Raw genomic sequence first — 19715 nt, 5'->3', positions numbered from 1 at the left:
GGAAATAAGCTACATGTGTGTGCAAGAAGTCTATAGACAGGTTTTTTTGACAAGTGAACTTTAATAGAGCTGGTCAAGAAGTGTTTCAGCAAATTGCTACACCACATACCACTACGTTATGAGAGCTATTTTGAGAAATTAACCAGAAGTAGCATTCTGGATCTCAACAAAAACATGTCTTCAAAGCTCAAGCAGCAAGTACCAAAGGTGTTAGATGAAAAAAAGATATTATCTTGGATATGGAATTATACCACATGAATATATATAAACATCAGTAAGAGAATCTATAGAAACCGAAATTCCAGGTCTAAATAAAAAAAAAAAATATGGCATTAAGAATGCATTATGGTGCACCCAAACAACATGATAATAGCAACTATGAGATGCTGAAGGCCATCAAATATACTAAGAAGAAAGGAAACAACAGTACTAGATCAGGTACCAGACCCAATGTCAAGATAAATTTTTAGACACTGCCCATGTCCTGAGTGACTTGGTCCACTGTGCAAGACCTAGTTCATCGCATTATTCCATTGCTCTGTAATGATGTACTTAAATTCAGTATCTTTGCAAGAGCGAGAAAAACCAAGTTACGATCAGTTTCAAAAAGGAAAATTAAATAGAAGTACAAAAGGTTCCTCAAAAAATAGTTAAGAGTAAAATCTGTACAGGCAGTGTGAAGACTACTTAAAGAACATGCTGGACACTGAGAACAAATGTACACTACCGATCAAAAATATCAAAAGTGAGTAAAAGGAATCCAAGCAAGGCTAAACAGCAGGGAAATGGAAAATACAAGGAGCAAGAAATCATCCTACAAAAAGTAGAAGTTGTGTCTAAATGAGGAAGATCGAAAGGCTCAAAATCCATCAGGTTAAATGTAAAAACACAATAAAATGACAGGGATCTACAAACTGCAAAAATGCTTGGAAAAGCACTGATTAAGAGCAGAAAGCCCAATACAATCTGTAGAACTAACAGATGATTAAAGTATAAAACTATGACATATTTCGAGATTCTTACTACTACCTTCCATTATTGCTACTCTAATGAATTTCTCGAATTCATAAAATATTTGCTCAGAGAAAGATGCATAATGAATCTGTAGTGAACTGATTTTACCGTTAGTCTTGAATGAACCCAAAGATTTAAATAAGACAACTCATGGTATTGAGAGAAGCCCTTGCTAAATTCAAACCTTCAAACACCTTCAAACTGAGTGAAGAAAAAGTTCATCAACCTTGAAGTCTAGCAAACAAAAAAGCATTTGAGCTTTTTTGGTATTGTAGCTCTCATTGTCAGCCAGCTACCGAAGTCTGGATGAAATATGAGAGGATTGTCTCACAATGACCCTCCATCAACAGGCACATATATGCTTCTTGAAAGTTCAGAGAGCAAAATAATAGTACCCTAATTATGAATAATTGCTTTTGCTGTGAAAGAAATACTTCCCAAAGAACAGAAGAATAGATGAATTTCAGAGATATTGTAAACTGAGTTCACCAGTTCTCTGGGGTATCAGAGAAACAGGAATGACCACTCTGAACTGAAAATAATGAAGTATGATCAGAGTCATGAGACTCCTACAGTCTTGGGCAGACTTGATCTGTGCTTTGCTGATATTTTTATTTAAGCTGCATTAAGCCTGGTTTGTATAGGCTTTAGAAACACTACAATGGCAACCTTTAATTGCAGTGCAGATACACAACAAATGAGAATTATTAATATTAGGTTGGTGCAAAAGTCATTGTGGTTTTGGACCGTGAATTTTAAATCATTATAACTAGGCTCAAACGCATCTTTATTAATCAAAATAGGAATCATTACAATCAACACATTTTTGCCAACGAGAAATAAGTTTATTTATTTCTGTAGCATAAAAATCTGTGCTTCGGGATTCGACGATCTCTTGAAAAGCATTTCCTGCATCCTGCTGGTTGTGGAAGCACTTTCCCTGAAAGACGTTGTCAAGATGCTTGAAGAAGTGGTAGTCAGTTGGCAAGAGGTCAGGTGAATATGGCGAATGAGGCAAAACTTCGTAGCCCAATTCGTTCAACTTTTGAAGCGTCGGTTGTGTGACGTGTGGTCAGGTGTTGTCGTGGAGAAGAATTTGGTCCTTTCTGTTGACCGATGCCGGCTGCAGGCGTTGCAGTTTTCGGTTCATTTCATCGATTTGCTGAGCATACTTCTCAGATGTAATGGTTTTGTGGGGATTCAGAAAGCTGTAGCAGATCAGACCAGCAGCAGACCACCAAAAAGTGACCATGACCTTTTTCTGGTGCAAGTTTGGCTTTGGGAAGTGCTTTGGAGGTTCTTCTCAGTCCAGCCACTGAGCTGGTCATCGCTGGTTGTCGTATAAAATCCACTTTTTGTTGCACATCACAATCCAAACGAGAAATGGTTCATTGTTGTTTCATAGAATAAGAGAAGACAACACTCCAAAACTATGGATTTTTTTGATTTTTGGTCAGCTCATGAGGCACCCACTTATCGAGCTTTATCACTTTTCCAATTTGCTTCAAATGCCAAATGACTGTAGAATGGCTGGTGCAAAAGGAATTGCAATTTTCTTATTCAACTTCAAAATGGGTTGTAAAGCAGCAGAGACAATTCGCAACATCGACTACACATTTGCCCCAGGAACTGCTAACGAATGTACAGTGCAGTGGTGGTTCAAGAAGTTGCGCAAAGGAGACGAGAGCCTTAAAGAAGTTGACCATGACCAACTGAGAGCAATCATCAATTCTGATCCTCTTACAACTACACGAGAAGTTGCTGAAGAATTCAAGGTCGACCATTCTATGGTCATTCGGCATTTGAAGCAAATTGGAAAATCAAGTATTTCCCATTGAATCATATTCTTTACACAAGTTTATCAATTTCAGGAAGTTTATCTTGTACTTTTACCATTAATTGAGATTAATAACTGGGGTAACTCGGGTGACTCAGAATTATACCTGGATGAATCACAAGAAACATCAGGGCTCAGAAAATTTTGCTTTCTGCATACTGTCATAGTTGATTGGCCACATATATAAGCTATTAACATATCATTGAAGTCTGAACGCTTAGTCAGGCAGAATACTCACTGAAATAAATAAGATTCTACTTAGAAAATGGACTTCATTTGGTCAAATAAATTCACCGTCCTGGAATACAATCTTTCTCTATTGTAACTTTTTCAAATTTCTTCCAGAGGGTAGTGAAATAAGAATACTGTGTGGAGTCGTACTTACCATCTTCAAAATTTAAACGTAACTATCAGGTTGCTTAGGTTTAAAATAAAAATTAAAAATGACCTATAAAATTTCTAACAGAAATGGAGTTTTTATTAGCTAATGTAGACACCACCTGAAATATCTAAATTTTTGCCAATATAAAGCATATTTTGGTTAACCCATTTGGGGGGGGGGGGGTGGAACGGGACGGGACAAAAGAACCTTTGCCAAAAAAAACAAAACAACCAAACTGAAAACACCAAAAAACAACCAACACAACAAATGAACAAATAAACAAAGAAAAAACAAACAAAGAAAAAGACACCCCGAAGAGCAGTTTTAAAAACATTATCAATAACCAGAGGTTCATACCTGAGGTTCATATAAATCAACCTCTGGACAGTTTTGTTTTGCAGAAGGTCGTGAAGTCCATTTCTGCAGTTCACCAAATGTCATACACATATTAAATGCATTACAATAAAGAGACGAGATATTGTTTATTGCAGAGTTGCACAAGTCAGGATGCTGGAACAAAGCCAACATGCCAGAAAACAAAAGACACGGACATTATACAGAAAATCTTATCACTGCATTCACACCCTCAGGGCAGTCCTAAAGAGCCAATTGGTTACACATTTGCGTATTGATTGCATAATCATTTTACCACTATGCATGCTCCCTGAGGAGGGGCCTCAGACTGGGCCTGGTCTTCCCTCCTGGGGGTGTGATTTTTAGTATTATAATAAGCAAAGTTCAGCAAAAGGATATTTTATCCAACAGTCTCGAGATATATGTTTAACAAGAATCAACTAATTGTGCAGGCTCCAGAATGTCTAAGCTGCAAGGACAAGAACTCCTGATAAGGAGATCTCTTTGTTAAAAGAGCAAACTGACCAGAAACTGGTCCACAGATTCACATATCCTTGGGTTAGTAATTGCTGACAGGATTCATTCTTTCAAGTGGTAATGACTACACTACGATCTTGAGATGTCTGTATTGCTTTTTCTTTAAAAAAAAACCCTTCTCCCTTGCTAAGTTTGTGGTTAGTAATTCAAACTTCCTATTCAATGTCTTGTTTTATATTTGAGGATGGTTTTTCTTAAATGCCAGTTGTCTCCAAAATGAGTTCATATGCCTCCTCCACATTTTGAATCTCAGGAATCCATAATACACTGAAATATTTCATCTCAATCACTCCTTTTAACCTAAATTTAAAAACAATACTCAAACAGATTTGCATATGCTTGCAAAAGCTACCAGTTCAACACCTTTCACATTTAAAAAATGCAACTATTTCAGATATGTGAGCAAAATATTAAATTGCGGCCATTCTCTCCCAATCAATCACGTCCTACATTAAAAATGTTAATTAAAAGTCAACATTCCTCCATTCTTACAATAAAAAGCATCCTAAAATCTGAATGGTTAACATAATTTTAAGGAAAATATTTTTAGAATTAGGATACCATGTGTTCTGGTGAAATTCAGGAGGTGCCACCACTAAAGCAAACTTTTTCTTAGCTAAAAAGAAATGTTCGCTTCAAGTTACACTGTAACATCAGTTTCACTCTTGGTAACACATGCATCCCAGTGTCAAGGAGACTGTAAAGACTGCATTATTTAAGATGGGGAAAACAAGCAATGTCACAGCTTATTCAAAGTTATAATGTGGATTTCTGCAAAAAAAAAAAAAAATACTGAATTTCTGAAGAACAATACCCAAGTTCCTAAAATTAAACAGGTGTACTGAGTCTGGCTGGGATGGAGTTAATTTTCTTCATAGCAGCCCACATGGTGCTGTGCTTTGGATCTGTGACTAAAACAGTGTTGAAAACACACCAGTGTTTTGGCTACTGCTGAGCAGTGCTCATACAATGTCAAAGCTTTCTCTTTTTCCTACTCCACATAGATAGGTTGGTTATCAATTGCACTTCCGATGTAGCCCCTTACAGTAAAGGAAGACCTATGGGGATGTCCCACTGAGGCCCAGTGGCCTCCACCAGTCAAAAAGGGTCCTGATCCACTCAGAGCCCATTTATTGCCAACAGGCTCTTGCTTTAGAGGTGCAGCACCCAGGTAGTATAAGAGGTAGTTTATGCTATGCCTGTTCTGTTCCCATCTCCCTGAAGTTGCAGCTATAGTTACCACCAAACCCCCTTGTGTCCAGGTAGTTAAAAATCCCTCTAATCCTGTGCAGAAGGGCCCTGACCCAAAGCACCTTGAAGCATGGAAAGACCATTTGGCCTTGGTCATTCCTGAAAAGGCAATTCTCAATTTGGTTGCAAGAGGTGGCAAGGTGCGCAAGCCTCGTATTGGGAATGGGAGTGTGCTTTTTTTTAGGGCCAGCTCTGTTCAATATTTTTATCAATGATCTAGATGCAGGAGTTGAATGCACCATTAGCAAGTTTGCTGACGATACCAAACTGGGAGGTGCTGTTGACTCTCTCGAGGGACAGGAGGCCTTGCAGAGGGATCTAGATAGATTGGAGCATTGGGCTATGATTAATGGGATGAAATTTAACAAGAACCAATGCTCGAATCTGCACTCAGGATGGAGTAATGCTGGGCACAGGTATAGACTGGGAGAGGAGTGGCTGGAAAGCAGCCCCACAGAAAGGGATCTGGGGTTGCTGGTCAACAGCAGGCTCAATATGAGTCAGCAGTGTGCCCTGGCAGCCAAGAGGGCAAACCTCATTCTGGGGTGCATCAAACACAGTATAGCCAGACAGTCAAAAGAGGTGATTATCCCGCTGTATTCAGCATTGGTGCAGCTTTACCTTGAGTACTGTGTGCAGTTCTGGGCCCCTCAATTTAAGAAGGATGTGAAGGTATTCGAACGCATCCAGAGGAGGGCAACAAAGCTGGTAAAACGACTAGAAGGCATGTCCTACGAGGAGTGGCTAAGGACTCTGGGTTTGTCTAGTTTGGAGGAAAGGAGGCTGAGGGGCGACCTCATTGCTTTCTACAACTTCCTGAGGAGGGGAAGTGGAGATAGAGGTGCTGATCTCTTCTCCCCGGTATCCGGTGACAAGATTCATGGGAATGGTTCAAAACTGTGCCAGGGGAGGTTCAGGCTTGACATTAGGAAAAACTTCTTTACCAAGAGGTTGGTCAAACACTGGAACAGGCTTCCCAGAGAGGTGGTCGATGCCGCATGCCTATCAGTGTTTAAGAGGCATTTGGACAATGTCCTCAAAAATATGCTTTAACTTTTGGTCAGCCCTGAAGTGATCAGGCAGTTAGACTACATGATTGTTGTAGGTCTCTTCCAACTGAAGTATTCTATTCAATTCTAATAAATGAAGGGTTTTATGTGGGATTCCAAAATTTTCTTCTCGCATTGTCACATAATAAGGAAGAGATTGCCTCTTAGCTGACTTCATTGGTAACTGCACTGGTTAGAGGTTTAGATTGGACATTAGGAATAATTTCTTTACTTACGCTTACTTACTCTTAAGGTTTTACATCTTAGTCTTCATGATGTCCTTTGCAATGTTCCTTCCCTGAAGGATGTGCACAAACCATTACCATTCAGCACTGTTTTTTTTGGTACCTCTGTTATCATTGACAGAGTCTGACCTTGAGGTCCCAAACATATTGTTCTCACCCTTCTCTCCTTTCCCTATTCTGCAGCTACTGATGATCCCTAAGACTCGTCTATTACAGAAACCCCTCCTTTTTCCACCTTCACAAGTTCTCATAGGGACTACAGTGACAGCATGTATTCCCCCTATCAACACTGTCACCACAGCTCTAATTACTGGGGTACTAGGACCAGTTTTGTATGAAGGAATTCTGAAAAGAGTAACTACCTGCTGCTTGGCTTGTAGCCTGCACAGGATGCATTTTGTTATTTTCTTAGAGATTGCCTCCTTTGACATCCTGCTACTCTGAAGAAGAATTCCCAATTCCCCATGACTCTTGGTTCACTAAATTTTTTGGGAAAATGAGAAAATCTGGCTCATGGAATCCACTATTTTAATATTGACAGATTCATGATCTATCCCATGGATCATCAACAATGGGCCTGGCAAGGAACAAAAGGATGGCCATCAGTAGGCACTGAAGCTTGCATCCCTGAGCCAGGCAGAAAGGCCCAGAGGCCTCTGCAAACAGCAGGATGGCAAAAGGCCAAACTAAAGGAAGTCCTGAACAGAACTCCCCTGGTTCCAACACAAAGAGTGAAGAAAGCAAAGAAAAACTCAGAAGATCCCAACTCTCCTTAAATAAGAAACATTACGCTAACGGGATGGAATACTCTTATTGATCAGTCTGGATGTCAGTCAAGGTCTGGTCTGCCCCATCTATGTTCCCCTTACTACCTCACACCTGTGGGCAGAGTGCTCAGAATGTCCTTGGCTCTCAGACCAGAGCAATTAAGAACATTCACTCTGTCCTGGGGTGTCATTTTCTTGTTCTCAAACTAAATTCAAACAATGACTATGCTAGCTTTGAAAAAGAAAGGTTTCTAACTCCATGAAGACAACTCATTTTCATTCAAACCAGCACAATTAGCTAACATTGTCTTAACTACTGAAATTGGTGGAAATGTAACAAATGTATGAAAGTCAAGTTAAACTAGAATTAAGCAGTTTTGACAATTCAAGTTTTAATCTTTGTTGATTTTCATGGTTGTTTAATTGGGTCCTTTGACTTTACTGAGAACAAATTTGATATGTTCCTATGTGGAAACTTGAACTTATTAAAAGAAATTATCAAATGCTCATGATTTTTTTTTTTTTACGTTGGATTGCTAGATGCTTTTTCTGCTATGAGATTAGTCAAGTCACCAGTCTGCATTTAACCTAACATAAAATTTAGAAAACACATACTGGATCAAACTTTTAAACAGAGTTAAGCATTAACACTCCCAAAAGTTATTTTGAAAATTGTGATTCTGAAAAACATTGTCTTTAACTTACTTCTTATTATTTTGGGAGTACTAATTGTCACTTGTCTTTGATTTTGCCTTTCAAGGTATCCAGAGAATGGCATAGTAGAAATGGACACAAAAAATCTTCGACCACGAGCAAGAACCATTCTAAAGTGGAATGAACTAAAAGTGGGTGATGTGGTGATGGTTAACTACAATGTTGAGGCTCCAGAAGAAAGAGGATTCTGGTTTGATGCAGAAATTACCTCTCTGAGAGAAATTTCAAGGACTAACAAAGAGGTTCATGCTAAAATTCTGCTGGGGTAAGATTTCTTTGGCTAATAGAGAAAGTCTGTTTACATTCTTAAACAAGCAAACAAAATCTAAAGCTTTTAGGTTTTGTTTGCTACTGATCATTAGATTAACGTTAACATACAGCATTTCCACAGCTGAGTCAGGTCTGGGGTTCATGTGTGAATTAAATTCCTTAGGAACCTTTGATATCTGCCTTAATTCCCCTAGAGAAGTCTATCATTTCTCAATAGATCTCAATGAATAGATCTCACACATGAATGGTGCATCGACCACCTCTCTAGGAAGCCTATTCCAGTGTTTGACCATCCTCTCAGTAAAGAAATTATTCCTAATGTCCAATCTAAACCTCCCCTGGTGCAGCTTTGAGCCATTCCCACACATCACTGGATACCAGGGAGAAGAGATCAGCACCTCTATCTCCACTTCCCCTCCTCAGGAAGTTGTATGAAATGAACCATTTCTCGTTTGGATTGTGATGTGCAACAAAAAGTGGATTTTATACGACAACCAGCGATGACCAGCTCAGTGGCTGGACTGAGAAGAACCTCCAAAGCACTTCCCAAAGCCAAACTTGCACCAGAAAAAGGTCATGGTCACTTTTTGGTGGTCTGCTGCTGGTCTGATCTGCTACAGCTTTCTGAATCCCCACAAAACCATTACATCTGAGAAGTATGCTCAGCAAATCGATGAAATGAACCGAAAACTGCAACGCCTGCAGCCGGCATCGGTCAACAGAAAGGACCAAATTCTTCTCCACGACAACACCTGACCACACGTCACACAACCGACGCTTCAAAAGTTGAACGAATTGGGCTACGAAGTTTTGCCTCATTCGCCATATTCACCTGACCTCTTGCCAACTGACTACCACTTCTTCAAGCATCTTGACAACGTCTTTCAGGGAAAGTGCTTCCACAACCAGCAGGATGCAGGAAATGCTTTTCAAGAGATCGTCGAATCCCGAAGCACAGATTTTTATGCTACAGAAATAAATAAACTTATTTCTCGTTGGCAAAAATGTGTTGATTGTAATGATTCCTATTTTGATTAATAAAGATGCGTTTGAGCCTAGTTATAATGATTTAAAATTCACGGTCCAAAACCACAATGACTTTTGCACCAACCTAATATTAATAATTCTCATTTGTTGTGTATCTGCACTGCAATTAAAGGTTGCCATTGTAGTGTTTCTAAAGCCTATACAAACCAGGCTTAATGCAGCTTAAATAAAAATATCAGCAAAGCACAGATCAAGTCTGCCCAAGACTGTAGGAGTCTCATGACTCTGATCATACTTCATTATTTTCAGTTCAGAGTGGTCATTCCTGTTTCTCTGATACCCCAGAGAACTGGTGAACTCAGTTTACAATATCTCTGAAATTCATCTATTCTTCTGTTCTTTGGGAAGTATTTCTTTCACAGCAAAAGCAATTATTCATAATTAGGGTACTATTATTTTGCTCTCTGAACTTTCAAGAAGCATATATGTGCCTGTTGATGGAGGGTCATTGTGAGACAATCCTCTCATATTTCATCCAGACTTCGGTAGCTGGCTGACAATGAGAGCTACAATACCAAAAAAGCTCAAATGCTTTTTTGTTTGCTAGACTTCAAGGTTGATGAACTTTTTCTTCACTCAGTTTGAAGGTGTTTGAAGGTTTGAATTTAGCAAGGGCTTCTCTCAATACCATGAGTTGTCTTATTTAAATCTTTGGGTTCATTCAAGACTAACGGTAAAATCAGTTCACTACAGATTCATTATGCATCTTTCTCTGAGCAAATATTTTATGAATTCGAGAAATTCATTAGAGTAGCAATAATGGAAGGTAGTAGTAAGAATCTCGAAATATGTCATAGTTTTATACTTTAATCATCTGTTAGTTCTACAGATTGTATTGGGCTTTCTGCTCTTAATCAGTGCTTTTCCAAGCATTTTTGCAGTTTGTAGATCCCTGTCATTTTATTGTGTTTTTACATTTAACCTGATGGATTTTGAGCCTTTCGATCTTCCTCATTTAGACACAACTTCTACTTTTTGTAGGATGATTTCTTGCTCCTTGTATTTTCCATTTCCCTGCTGTTTAGCCTTGCTTGGATTCCTTTTACTCACTTTTGATATTTTTGATCGGTAGTGTACATTTGTTCTCAGTGTCCAGCATGTTCTTTAAGTAGTCTTCACACTGCCTGTACAGATTTTACTCTTAACTATTTTTTGAGGAACCTTTTGTACTTCTATTTAATTTTCCTTTTTGAAACTGATCGTAACTTGGTTTTTCTCGCTCTTGCAAAGATACTGAATTTAAGTACATCATTACAGAGCAATGGAATAATGCGATGAACTAGGTCTTGCACAGTGGACCAAGTCACTCAGGACATGGGCAGTGTCTAAAAATTTATCTTGACATTGGGTCTGGTACCTGATCTAGTACTGTTGTTTCCTTTCTTCTTAGTATATTTGATGGCCTTCAGCATCTCATAGTTGCTATTATCATGTTGTTTGGGTGCACCATAATGCATTCTTAATGCCATATTTTTTTTTTTTATTTAGACCTGGAATTTCGGTTTCTATAGATTCTCTTACTGATGTTTATATATATTCATGTGGTATAATTCCATATCCAAGATAATATCTTTTTTTCATCTAACACCTTTGGTACTTGCTGCTTGAGCTTTGAAGACATGTTTTTGTTGAGATCCAGAATGCTACTTCTGGTTAATTTCTCAAAATAGCTCTCATAACGTAGTGGTATGTGGTGTAGCAATTTGCTGAAACACTTCTTGACCAGCTCTATTAAAGTTCACTTGTCAAAAAAACCTGTCTATAGACTTCTTGCACACACATGTAGCTTATTTCCCTATAGGTAACAAAGCTTCTTAAAGGGAATCCTTGATTGATGTGATTTAGAGCTACTCACCATAGTGATTATCCTGACCCAAGGTCCTAGTTGTGATACAGTAGCTAAATTCAGCATTTAAGTAGTCATAAACAGCAAGGTTGGAAGGGACTGAATGAGTTCCTCTTAGACCATTCTTTAAGATAAACTGTACCTGTTGTTATTTCTGAAAGACGTTTGTCTAACCTGTTACTAAAGACACCTTTTTCTCGTCCCCTCTTTCTTCTTTCCCTTCTCTCCTCCAGCCAAACTTTCCATTTCACTAGCTACTAGGGAAAGTCTCATTTGTAGCTGCAATACCCGATTTATGCTGAAATTGTCAATACAGTTTATTTCTCAACAAAATTTTACTAGTTAAATACAGTATGCTTCAGAATTTAAATAGTGCTTACTAATAGCCAGCAATTTAGAACCATAGACTAGTTTGGGTTGGAATGGACCTTTAAAGGTTATCTAGTCCAATCCCCCTGCAATGAGCAGGGACATCTTCAGCTAGATCAGGTTGCTCAGAGCCCCGTCCAGCCTGGCCTTGAATGTTTCCAGGGATGGGGCATCTACCACCTCTCTGGGCAAACTGTTCCAGTATTTTACCACCCTCACTGTAAAAAACATCTTCCTCATGTCTAGCCTGAATCTCCCCTCCTTTAGTTTAAAACCATTACCCCTTGCCCTGTCGTAACAGGCCCTGCTAAAAAATCTGGCCCCATCCTTCTTATAGGCCCCTTTTAAGTACTGAAAGGCTGCAATAAGGTTTCCCCAGAGCCTTCTCTTCTCCAGGCTGAACAACCCCAACTCTCAGACTTTCCTCATAGGAGAGGTATTCCCTCCCTCTGATCATGTTTGTGGCCCTCTTCTGGACCCTCTCCAACAGGTCCATGTCTTTCCTGTACTGAGGGCTCCAGAGCTGGTTGCAATACTCCAGGTGGGGCCTCATGAGAGTGGAGGGGCAGAATCACCTCCCTCGACCTGCTGGTCACGCTCCTTTTGATGCAGCCCAGGATACAATTGGCTTTCTGGGCTGCAAGCACACATTGCTGGCTCATGTCCAATCTTTCATCCACCAGTACCCCCAAGTCCTTCTCCACAAGGCTGTTCTCAATCCCTTCATGTTGAATTTGTGTCTATTTTGACTTTTCCATATAGATCTACCTAAGGTTTAAGATATATTTCTATTTCTGTATTTTGCATTATGCACACACAAACGCACGCACACGCGCACAAATATCCATGTATACATATATGCTTTCACTATTCTTTCAATTCAAAGTTTCCTGTTATCTAAATAACTGAGAATGAGGCATAACTGTGTGTTGGTTTAAGATAAGATCGCTGTTGTGGTGTGTATTATATTAGAAGTAGTCTTAGAAGAATCAAGCTGAACAATGAAACATTGTGTTGAGATGTTCTTCATCTGTGACACTAACTAGACTGTACACTGTGTTTTGATTTTTCTACATGTTAGAGCACTGCATTGAATTTTGTTTGTGAAACCAATAAAATATATCTTATCATTGATAAAACAGATGCCAGTTAACTATATTACTTTGTTTAGGCATTGCCAATTATAGAGGCTAAGGCTGAGAAACAGAGTTCAATGTACTTCATTATTTTTTATTTATTTATTTTTCAGAGGCCCAGAAGATGCAATAAATGACTGTAGAATCCTTTTTATAGAGGAAATGTACAAGATTGAAAAGCCAGGAGCTTATCCACTGACATTTGGAGATGGAGATTTCAAAAGTATGCTTTTCTTATTGTATGATTAAGACTGTTAGTTAAATATTTGAATAACACTAAAAAAAATAAGGGATCAGAGCACAGAACTAATTTAATTGAGGTTTCTTTTGTGCATAATAAAAGAATTGTTATTACACAGATTTTTTGGTCTGAAAAGTATTTACTACACTATAACTTTATTGCATGGCATATTGAGAGTAAATTTTTGGTGCAATATATCAACACATTAGTGCTATAAATATAATCTCATAAGCAGGTAAATAGCTGATATTTTAGATGATCTGTATGGGGTGAGTTCATAGTCTAAGATAAGTTCCTAGGAAGGTATCCAAATCACAAAACTTACTGTCATAACTGACATCTCATTTGAGTTCTTAACAGATGCAAAAGACTGAAAGAGTCAATACTGCTATCTTTAGCCCTGGCATTATATAAGGATGAATAATCATTACCTGTGTAGAGCGAGAAAGTGTCAAACTTGCTGGAACTATGAAAAAAACCCAGATATATTTGATTTTAGATTATTACTTGACCACTTATGTCTGTCTGAACACTAAATACACCATGTCCCCCCGCAAAGGGCAGTTCTCTAAAAAGCAGTTTAAAGTTGTATCCTAAGTTTAAAAATCTGTGAAAGTTAAAAACCAGGAATTATAAAACAGATTTCTTTTTTTTTAATGGGATCACTGATCTGTTGATCTGTGGCATTACTGACAGATATTACAGAATTTTAAAAGAAGAAAATTTATTGCAGTTTAGTTTTCATTTATTAACTAAGGGTAATATTTGTGTCATTGTCTATAGGTGTCATTAATACACAAGATTTTATTTGCAGTGTACTATTAAAGAAATGTCCAATGGCCGATCAACTTTGACAGTATGCAGAAAGCAAAATTTTCTGAGCCCTGATGTTTCTTATGATTCATCCAGGTATAATTCTGAGTCACCTGAGTTACCCCAGTTATTCATCTCAATTAATGGTAAAAGTACAAGATAAACTTCCTGAAATTGATAAACTTGTGTAAAGAATATGCTTCAATGGGAAGTACTTGATTTCAGGTATTTGGGTTTGTAAAATAAATTTTCAGTTTCTACTCATTTTCAGTTACTACTGTCATGTCTTATTTCTTTGTCTCCTTATTTGTAACCTGTTCTCAAACCTCTCACATAATTGCTGTCTTTGTATAAATCTGCACCCATACAGTTTTTATGCAATTCTTGATCCTATTTTCATTTCTTTCAAGATTATTTTTTACAAACCATCATAATTAAGTGTAACACAACAACTTTAACTTACATTTTAACCTCAAAGATTTAATTGTTAATTTACTACTGACTATGTAACTGTATTCCTTTGTCTTCATCTACTTTTTTCCCCAAAAAGTTCAACTTCCGCACCACACTGTTTACTTAATTTTCTTCTGCTGTTTTTCTGATTTTTTTTTAAGCTGTCCTGACTTTGTTCTGTGAAGCACAATGCACTACAGTTTTCTTATTGCTTATCACTCAACTGATTTCTTTATTGCTCCTCTGTATTTACCCCCCGGTCCTACTCTACATTTAAAAAATAGCCATCTAAATACATACAGCTCAGTTTATTTGTATGCTAAGAAAAACAGTAGACTGGTATTTTAATAACAGTAGCTAGAATTCAAAGAGAATGAATTGGCCTGAAATGCTCCATGAGTTTATGGAGCAGGGTCAGAGAATGTGCTGAAACTGAGAGCTCTAGAACAATTTTTAGATGCTTTTATACAAAACAGAACTGGTCATTAACATGTTACTTTAACTTCCATCAAAATCTAAATTTTTACTACAAACATTAGATAAGTTTTTTTCCTACAAAAGAAGGGAATATGGAAGAACCTATGTAACTACATTTTACAGTGGTAGTAGGGGTGAATAAGCTCATCTCTATCCAAACAACAGTGCAAATAAAATCAGTGCAATTTGAGTTAATAAACCAGTTTAAAACAGAAATGGGAAAATGATGTTTTCTGGCCCTGTCCTTCCCCTTCCTCTCACTGAGTTTGCTTTGCAGTTCCTCTGTTAGAGGACATGAGGAAATTCTTGCAAACTGATTGCTATCAGTAATAAAAATGGCTATATATTTCATTTTTCTCATCTATCTTAAACTTTTTTATTGTATCCTTTTACCTTTGTCCTAAAGTAATAGTAGTAACAGGAGCCAAATATTATCTGGTAGGCCTCAATATATATCACTTCTCCTTTTAAAAGTAAGAAAAAACTGTTCTTAATTTATAGCATTTCTGACAGTCTAGAGCTACTTGAGAGCATCATAAAATAGTTCTGTTTATCCAAGTGAATGATATAATTAAATATTGCAGTAGTTCCAGAGAACCAGAAGATCAAGTTGCAAACTGCATAGGATGGTTGAAGAAAATGTGATATGGGGAAAAGAGAAGCTAATTTAAACTTTGACTCATACTACTCATTTGTCCATTATTGTCAAAGATGTCTTGGTTCTCTAGCTCAGTGGATGCCAAAGTGGGGTGCATGCACCCCAGGGGGTATGCAAGGCAATCCATTAGGGTGCAGGAAAAAAATATATTTTGTCCTGTTAAAAAATAGAATAGAATAATAAAATAAAATAAAATAAAATAAAATAAAATAAAATAAAATAAAATAAAATAAAATAAATTTAAAATAGTGTTTATTTCATCTTCATCTTGTCCTTTTTTAATTTATGGTTTTGTGTATGTTTTATAATGTACATAATATATTAGTAGAGCAGTACATTTATTTAATTTATGTAATTTATAAATAGATTTGCATATATTGAGGGTGCATGCTCAAAAGTTTTTTACTGATGGGGTGCGCAAACAAAAAAAATTTGGACACCACTGCTCTAGCTTTCTTCTTCCAACTCAAACTATCAAACAATCATTCCAGTTCTTCCTTGTCCTCTGATTCCAGGTCCATTTATTCACTGAAGTAAGAAAAATGTTCCTTCAGCTGTCTGGAAGTGCTCTAGTCATCACATTACTTAGTTGTTGTTATAATTATATCCTGTATCTTATCATCATAGTTTAGTTTGTCAGATTCACTGCCATAGTCTTTCTTGATGGTTTTCATACAGAAATGTTCACTCCAAAATTGTTTTCCTTGTTCTTTCAGCTGCGACAACATTTATTGTTGTTATGTAGAATAAGAGAAGACGATACTTCAAAACAACATTTTTTTTCTCTTTTCGGTCAGCTCATGAGGCATCATCTCCTTAGTCTATAGGCTATCTCTCTAAAATGTCTGTTGAGTTCATTTAGTCCATTACTTTGGGCTTTGTCTGTCATAGCATTCCTTCAGGGCAGGAGATGTGGTGTGTGGTGTTGGATGTTTGCATGCTGAAGCTAATTCTGGTTCTATCACCAGTCCTTTGCTTGGTTTCATCAAAGTTCATTTTTCATTGATCTGGGTGATTCTTACTGTAATACTGTTGATATGGTGTCTAGCAACTATAGTAGTGATTACATACAATACAGATGACATCATACGGTTCAAAACACTGGCTATTCTCAGACAAAATCAAATCCCCTTGAGGTACACTCTATCCTTCCACATTAACCACTAAGTGCAACCAGGCCCTTGAGCAAAAGCAATCCCACAGATGGGTTTGCCTTTGCCCAAGGCAGGAGTAACCCAGACTGTCTTCCCTAAAATATTCTTCATCCACACCACAGGGATTTTAACCCCTTCTACAGTACGAAGAAGTGTTAACTAACCAGATGACATTTGCTAAGTGTGAATCCCAATTTCTGAAGGTTCCACCACCCATTGCTCTTAGTGTAATCTTTAACAGTGCATTGTACCATTTGATTTTCCCAGAGGCTGGTGCATGATAGGGGATGGGATATACCCACTCAATGCCATACTCTTTGGCCCAGGCGTCTATGAGGTTGTTTCGGAAATGAGTCCTACTGTCTGACTCAATTCGTTCTGGGGTGCCATGTCACCATAAGAATTGCTTTTCAAAGCCCAGAATAGTATTCCAGGTGGTGGCATGGGGCATGGCATATGTTTCCAGCCATCAAGTGGTTGCTTCCACCATTGTAAGCACATAGTGCTTGCCATGGCGGGTTTGTGGGAGTGTAATATAATTGATCTGCCAGTCCTCCCCATATTTATATTTCAGCCATTGTCCTCCATACCAGAGAGGTTTTAACCACTTGGCTTGTTTGATCACAGGGCATGTCTCACATTCATGGATAACCTGTGCAATAATGTCCATGGTCAAGTCCACCCCTCGATCATGAGCCTGTCTATATGTTGCATCTCTTCCTTGATGGGCTGAGGTCTAATGGGCCCACCAGACTATAAATCATTCACCCTTATGTGGCTAGTCCAGATCCACCTGAGCCACTTCTGTTTTAGCAGCCTGATCAACCCACCTGCTGGTTGTTTTGATGTTCTTCAGTGGTCCAACTCTTGGGTACATGAGCATCTACATGACATACTTTTACAGTCAGGTTCTCTATCCAAACAGCAATATCTTGGCATACTTCAGCAGCCCAGACAGGTTTACCTCTGAGCTGCCAATTGGTCTGCTTCCATTGCTGCAACCATCCCCACATGGCATTTGCCATCATCCATGAGGCAGTATAGAGATAAAGTACTGGACATTTTTCTCATTCAGCAATGTCTAAAGCCAGCTGGATGGCTTTCACCTCTGCAAAATGACTCGATTCACCTTGTCCTTCAGTGCCTTCTGTGACTCGTCATGTGAGACTCCACGCAGCAGCTTTTCACTTCCAATGTTTTCCTATAGTACCACAGGATCCATCAGTGAACAGGGCATACTGCTTCACATTTTCTGGTAGTTTATTATGCAGTGGGGCCTCTTCAGCATGCATCACCTCCTCCTCTGACAATATTCCTAAATCTTTGGCTTCTGGACAGTCCATGATCACTTCCAAGGTTCCTGGGTGACTGGAGCTTCCTATTTGAGCCCACTGTGTGATCACTTCACCCACTTACTCCACATAACATCAGTTGCATGATGTGTAGAGGGGACCTTCCCTTTGAACATCCAGCCCAGCACTGGCAGTCGGGGTGCCAAGAGGAGATGTGCTTCAGTACTCATCACTTTTGAAGCAGCTCGAACCCCTTCATGTGCTGCCAATATCTCATTCTCAGTTGGACTATAACAGGCCTTGAATCATCTGTATCCTTGACTCTAATACCCTAGGGAACAACCTTGAGTCTCCCTGGAGTTTTCTGCCAGAGGTTCTGGGAAGGGCTATTCTTCCCAGCTGTGGTGTAGAGCACATTTTTAACATCTTGTCCTGCCCAGACTGGTCCAAGGGCTACTGTATGAACTATCTCCTGTTTAATTTGTTCAAAGGCTTGCAGCAGCTCAGGGCCCCAATCAAAATAATTCTTCTTCTGGATCACTTGATAGAGAGGGCTTACAATCAGACTGTAATTTGGAATACGCAGGTGTTCCAGAGCTTCACCCTGTCACAGTGCAGTCTGGATCAGTCTACAGCAAATGGTAGGGCTGTGTTTCCACCCCTGGTGCAGTCTATTCCAAGTATACTGGATGCCCCTCCAGGTGAAAGCAAACTGTGGCCTATACTCTGCTGCCAAAGGAATGGAGAAAAACATATTAGCTATATCATTTGTGACATACCACTTGGCTGCCTTTGACTCCAGTTTGTATTGCAGTTCTAGCACGTCTGGTACGGCAGCACCCAGCAGCGGCATGACTTCATTCAGGCCCCAATAGTCTACTATTAGTCTCCACTCTCCATTGGACTTCTGCACTGGCTATATTGGACTATTCAAGGGTGAGGGAGTCTTGCTGATCACTCCTTGGCTCTCCAGTTGATGAATCAGCTTATGGATGGGAATCAGAGTGTCTTGGTTGGTGCAATATTGCCACTGGTGCACTGTTGTGGTAGTGATCAGCACCTGTTGTTCTTCGATCCTCAGTAACCCCACAATAGAAGGGTCCTCTGAGAGACTGCTGGAGGGTAGGAAAGGCATACAGAGGGATCTGGACTGGCTGGATCATTGGGCTGAGGCCAATTGTATGAGGTTTAACAAGGCCAAGTGCTAGGTCCTGCACTTGGGTCATAACAACCCCAGGCAGTGCTACAGCATCGGGGAAGAGTGGCTGGAAAGCTGCCTGGCAGAAAGGGATCTGGGGGTGAGAAATGTTCGCTCCAAAATTGTTTTCCTTGTTCTTTTAGCTGTGATCAAGTGTAGGAGCAGTTACATTTTTACAGTCCTAAAATTACATTTGGCCCTTTGAAGGCAACCGTGAGGCTGATGTGGCCCCTGGTGAAAATGAGTTTGACATCCCTGACCTAGTTTATCAAAATGAGTTTATTTATTCATATTAATAAGCACTAAGTCTTCATAAAATTAGTCAGTTATTATAATGGACTCAGTGCAGTCAAGTTACCAGTGAATTATGTTGCCACTGTTTGAGCATTTAGATCTATTTTCTTTCTTTTTTTTACATTCCCCACTCCCCCATTCCCTGATGGCCAGGGTAGCAGAGCAACAGGCTAGGTTGCAACCTAACTTGGAAAATGACAATGACCTTTCATAAATGTTAGGCTGAAGAACACAAGTTAATATTGACAGTAGCTACTTAGTCATAAGTGTTATATAGGTATATACTGTTGTGATGATTTAACTGTAATTGAGTTAAT

The 19715-nt window shown here is 38.8% G+C and overlaps 1 protein-coding gene across 4 annotated transcripts in view; it reads left to right on the top strand.

Moving 5' to 3' along the window:
• LOC135577100 (E3 ubiquitin-protein ligase UHRF2-like) overlaps positions 1 to 19715 on the top strand; it is a 123812-nt gene that overhangs the window by 62026 nt on the left and 42071 nt on the right. For 3 of the 4 annotated variants that reach the window (XM_065044796.1, XM_065044795.1, XM_065044798.1), the window contains 2 exons: positions 8197 to 8415; positions 12932 to 13041. In XM_065044796.1, coding sequence (XP_064900868.1) covers positions 8197 to 8415; positions 12932 to 13041 — 329 coding nt within the window. The remainder of the gene's footprint in view (positions 1 to 8196; positions 8416 to 12931; positions 13042 to 19715) is intronic. The other variant, XM_065044797.1, reaches the window with a different exon arrangement.

Source organism: Columba livia, chromosome W, assembly GCF_036013475.1.
Source record: "Columba livia isolate bColLiv1 breed racing homer chromosome W, bColLiv1.pat.W.v2, whole genome shotgun sequence".
Lineage (NCBI taxonomy): Eukaryota > Metazoa > Chordata > Aves > Columbiformes > Columbidae > Columba > Columba livia.
The sequence above is the reverse complement of the archived record's forward strand: the minus strand, read 5'-3'. Positions and strand labels throughout refer to the sequence as shown.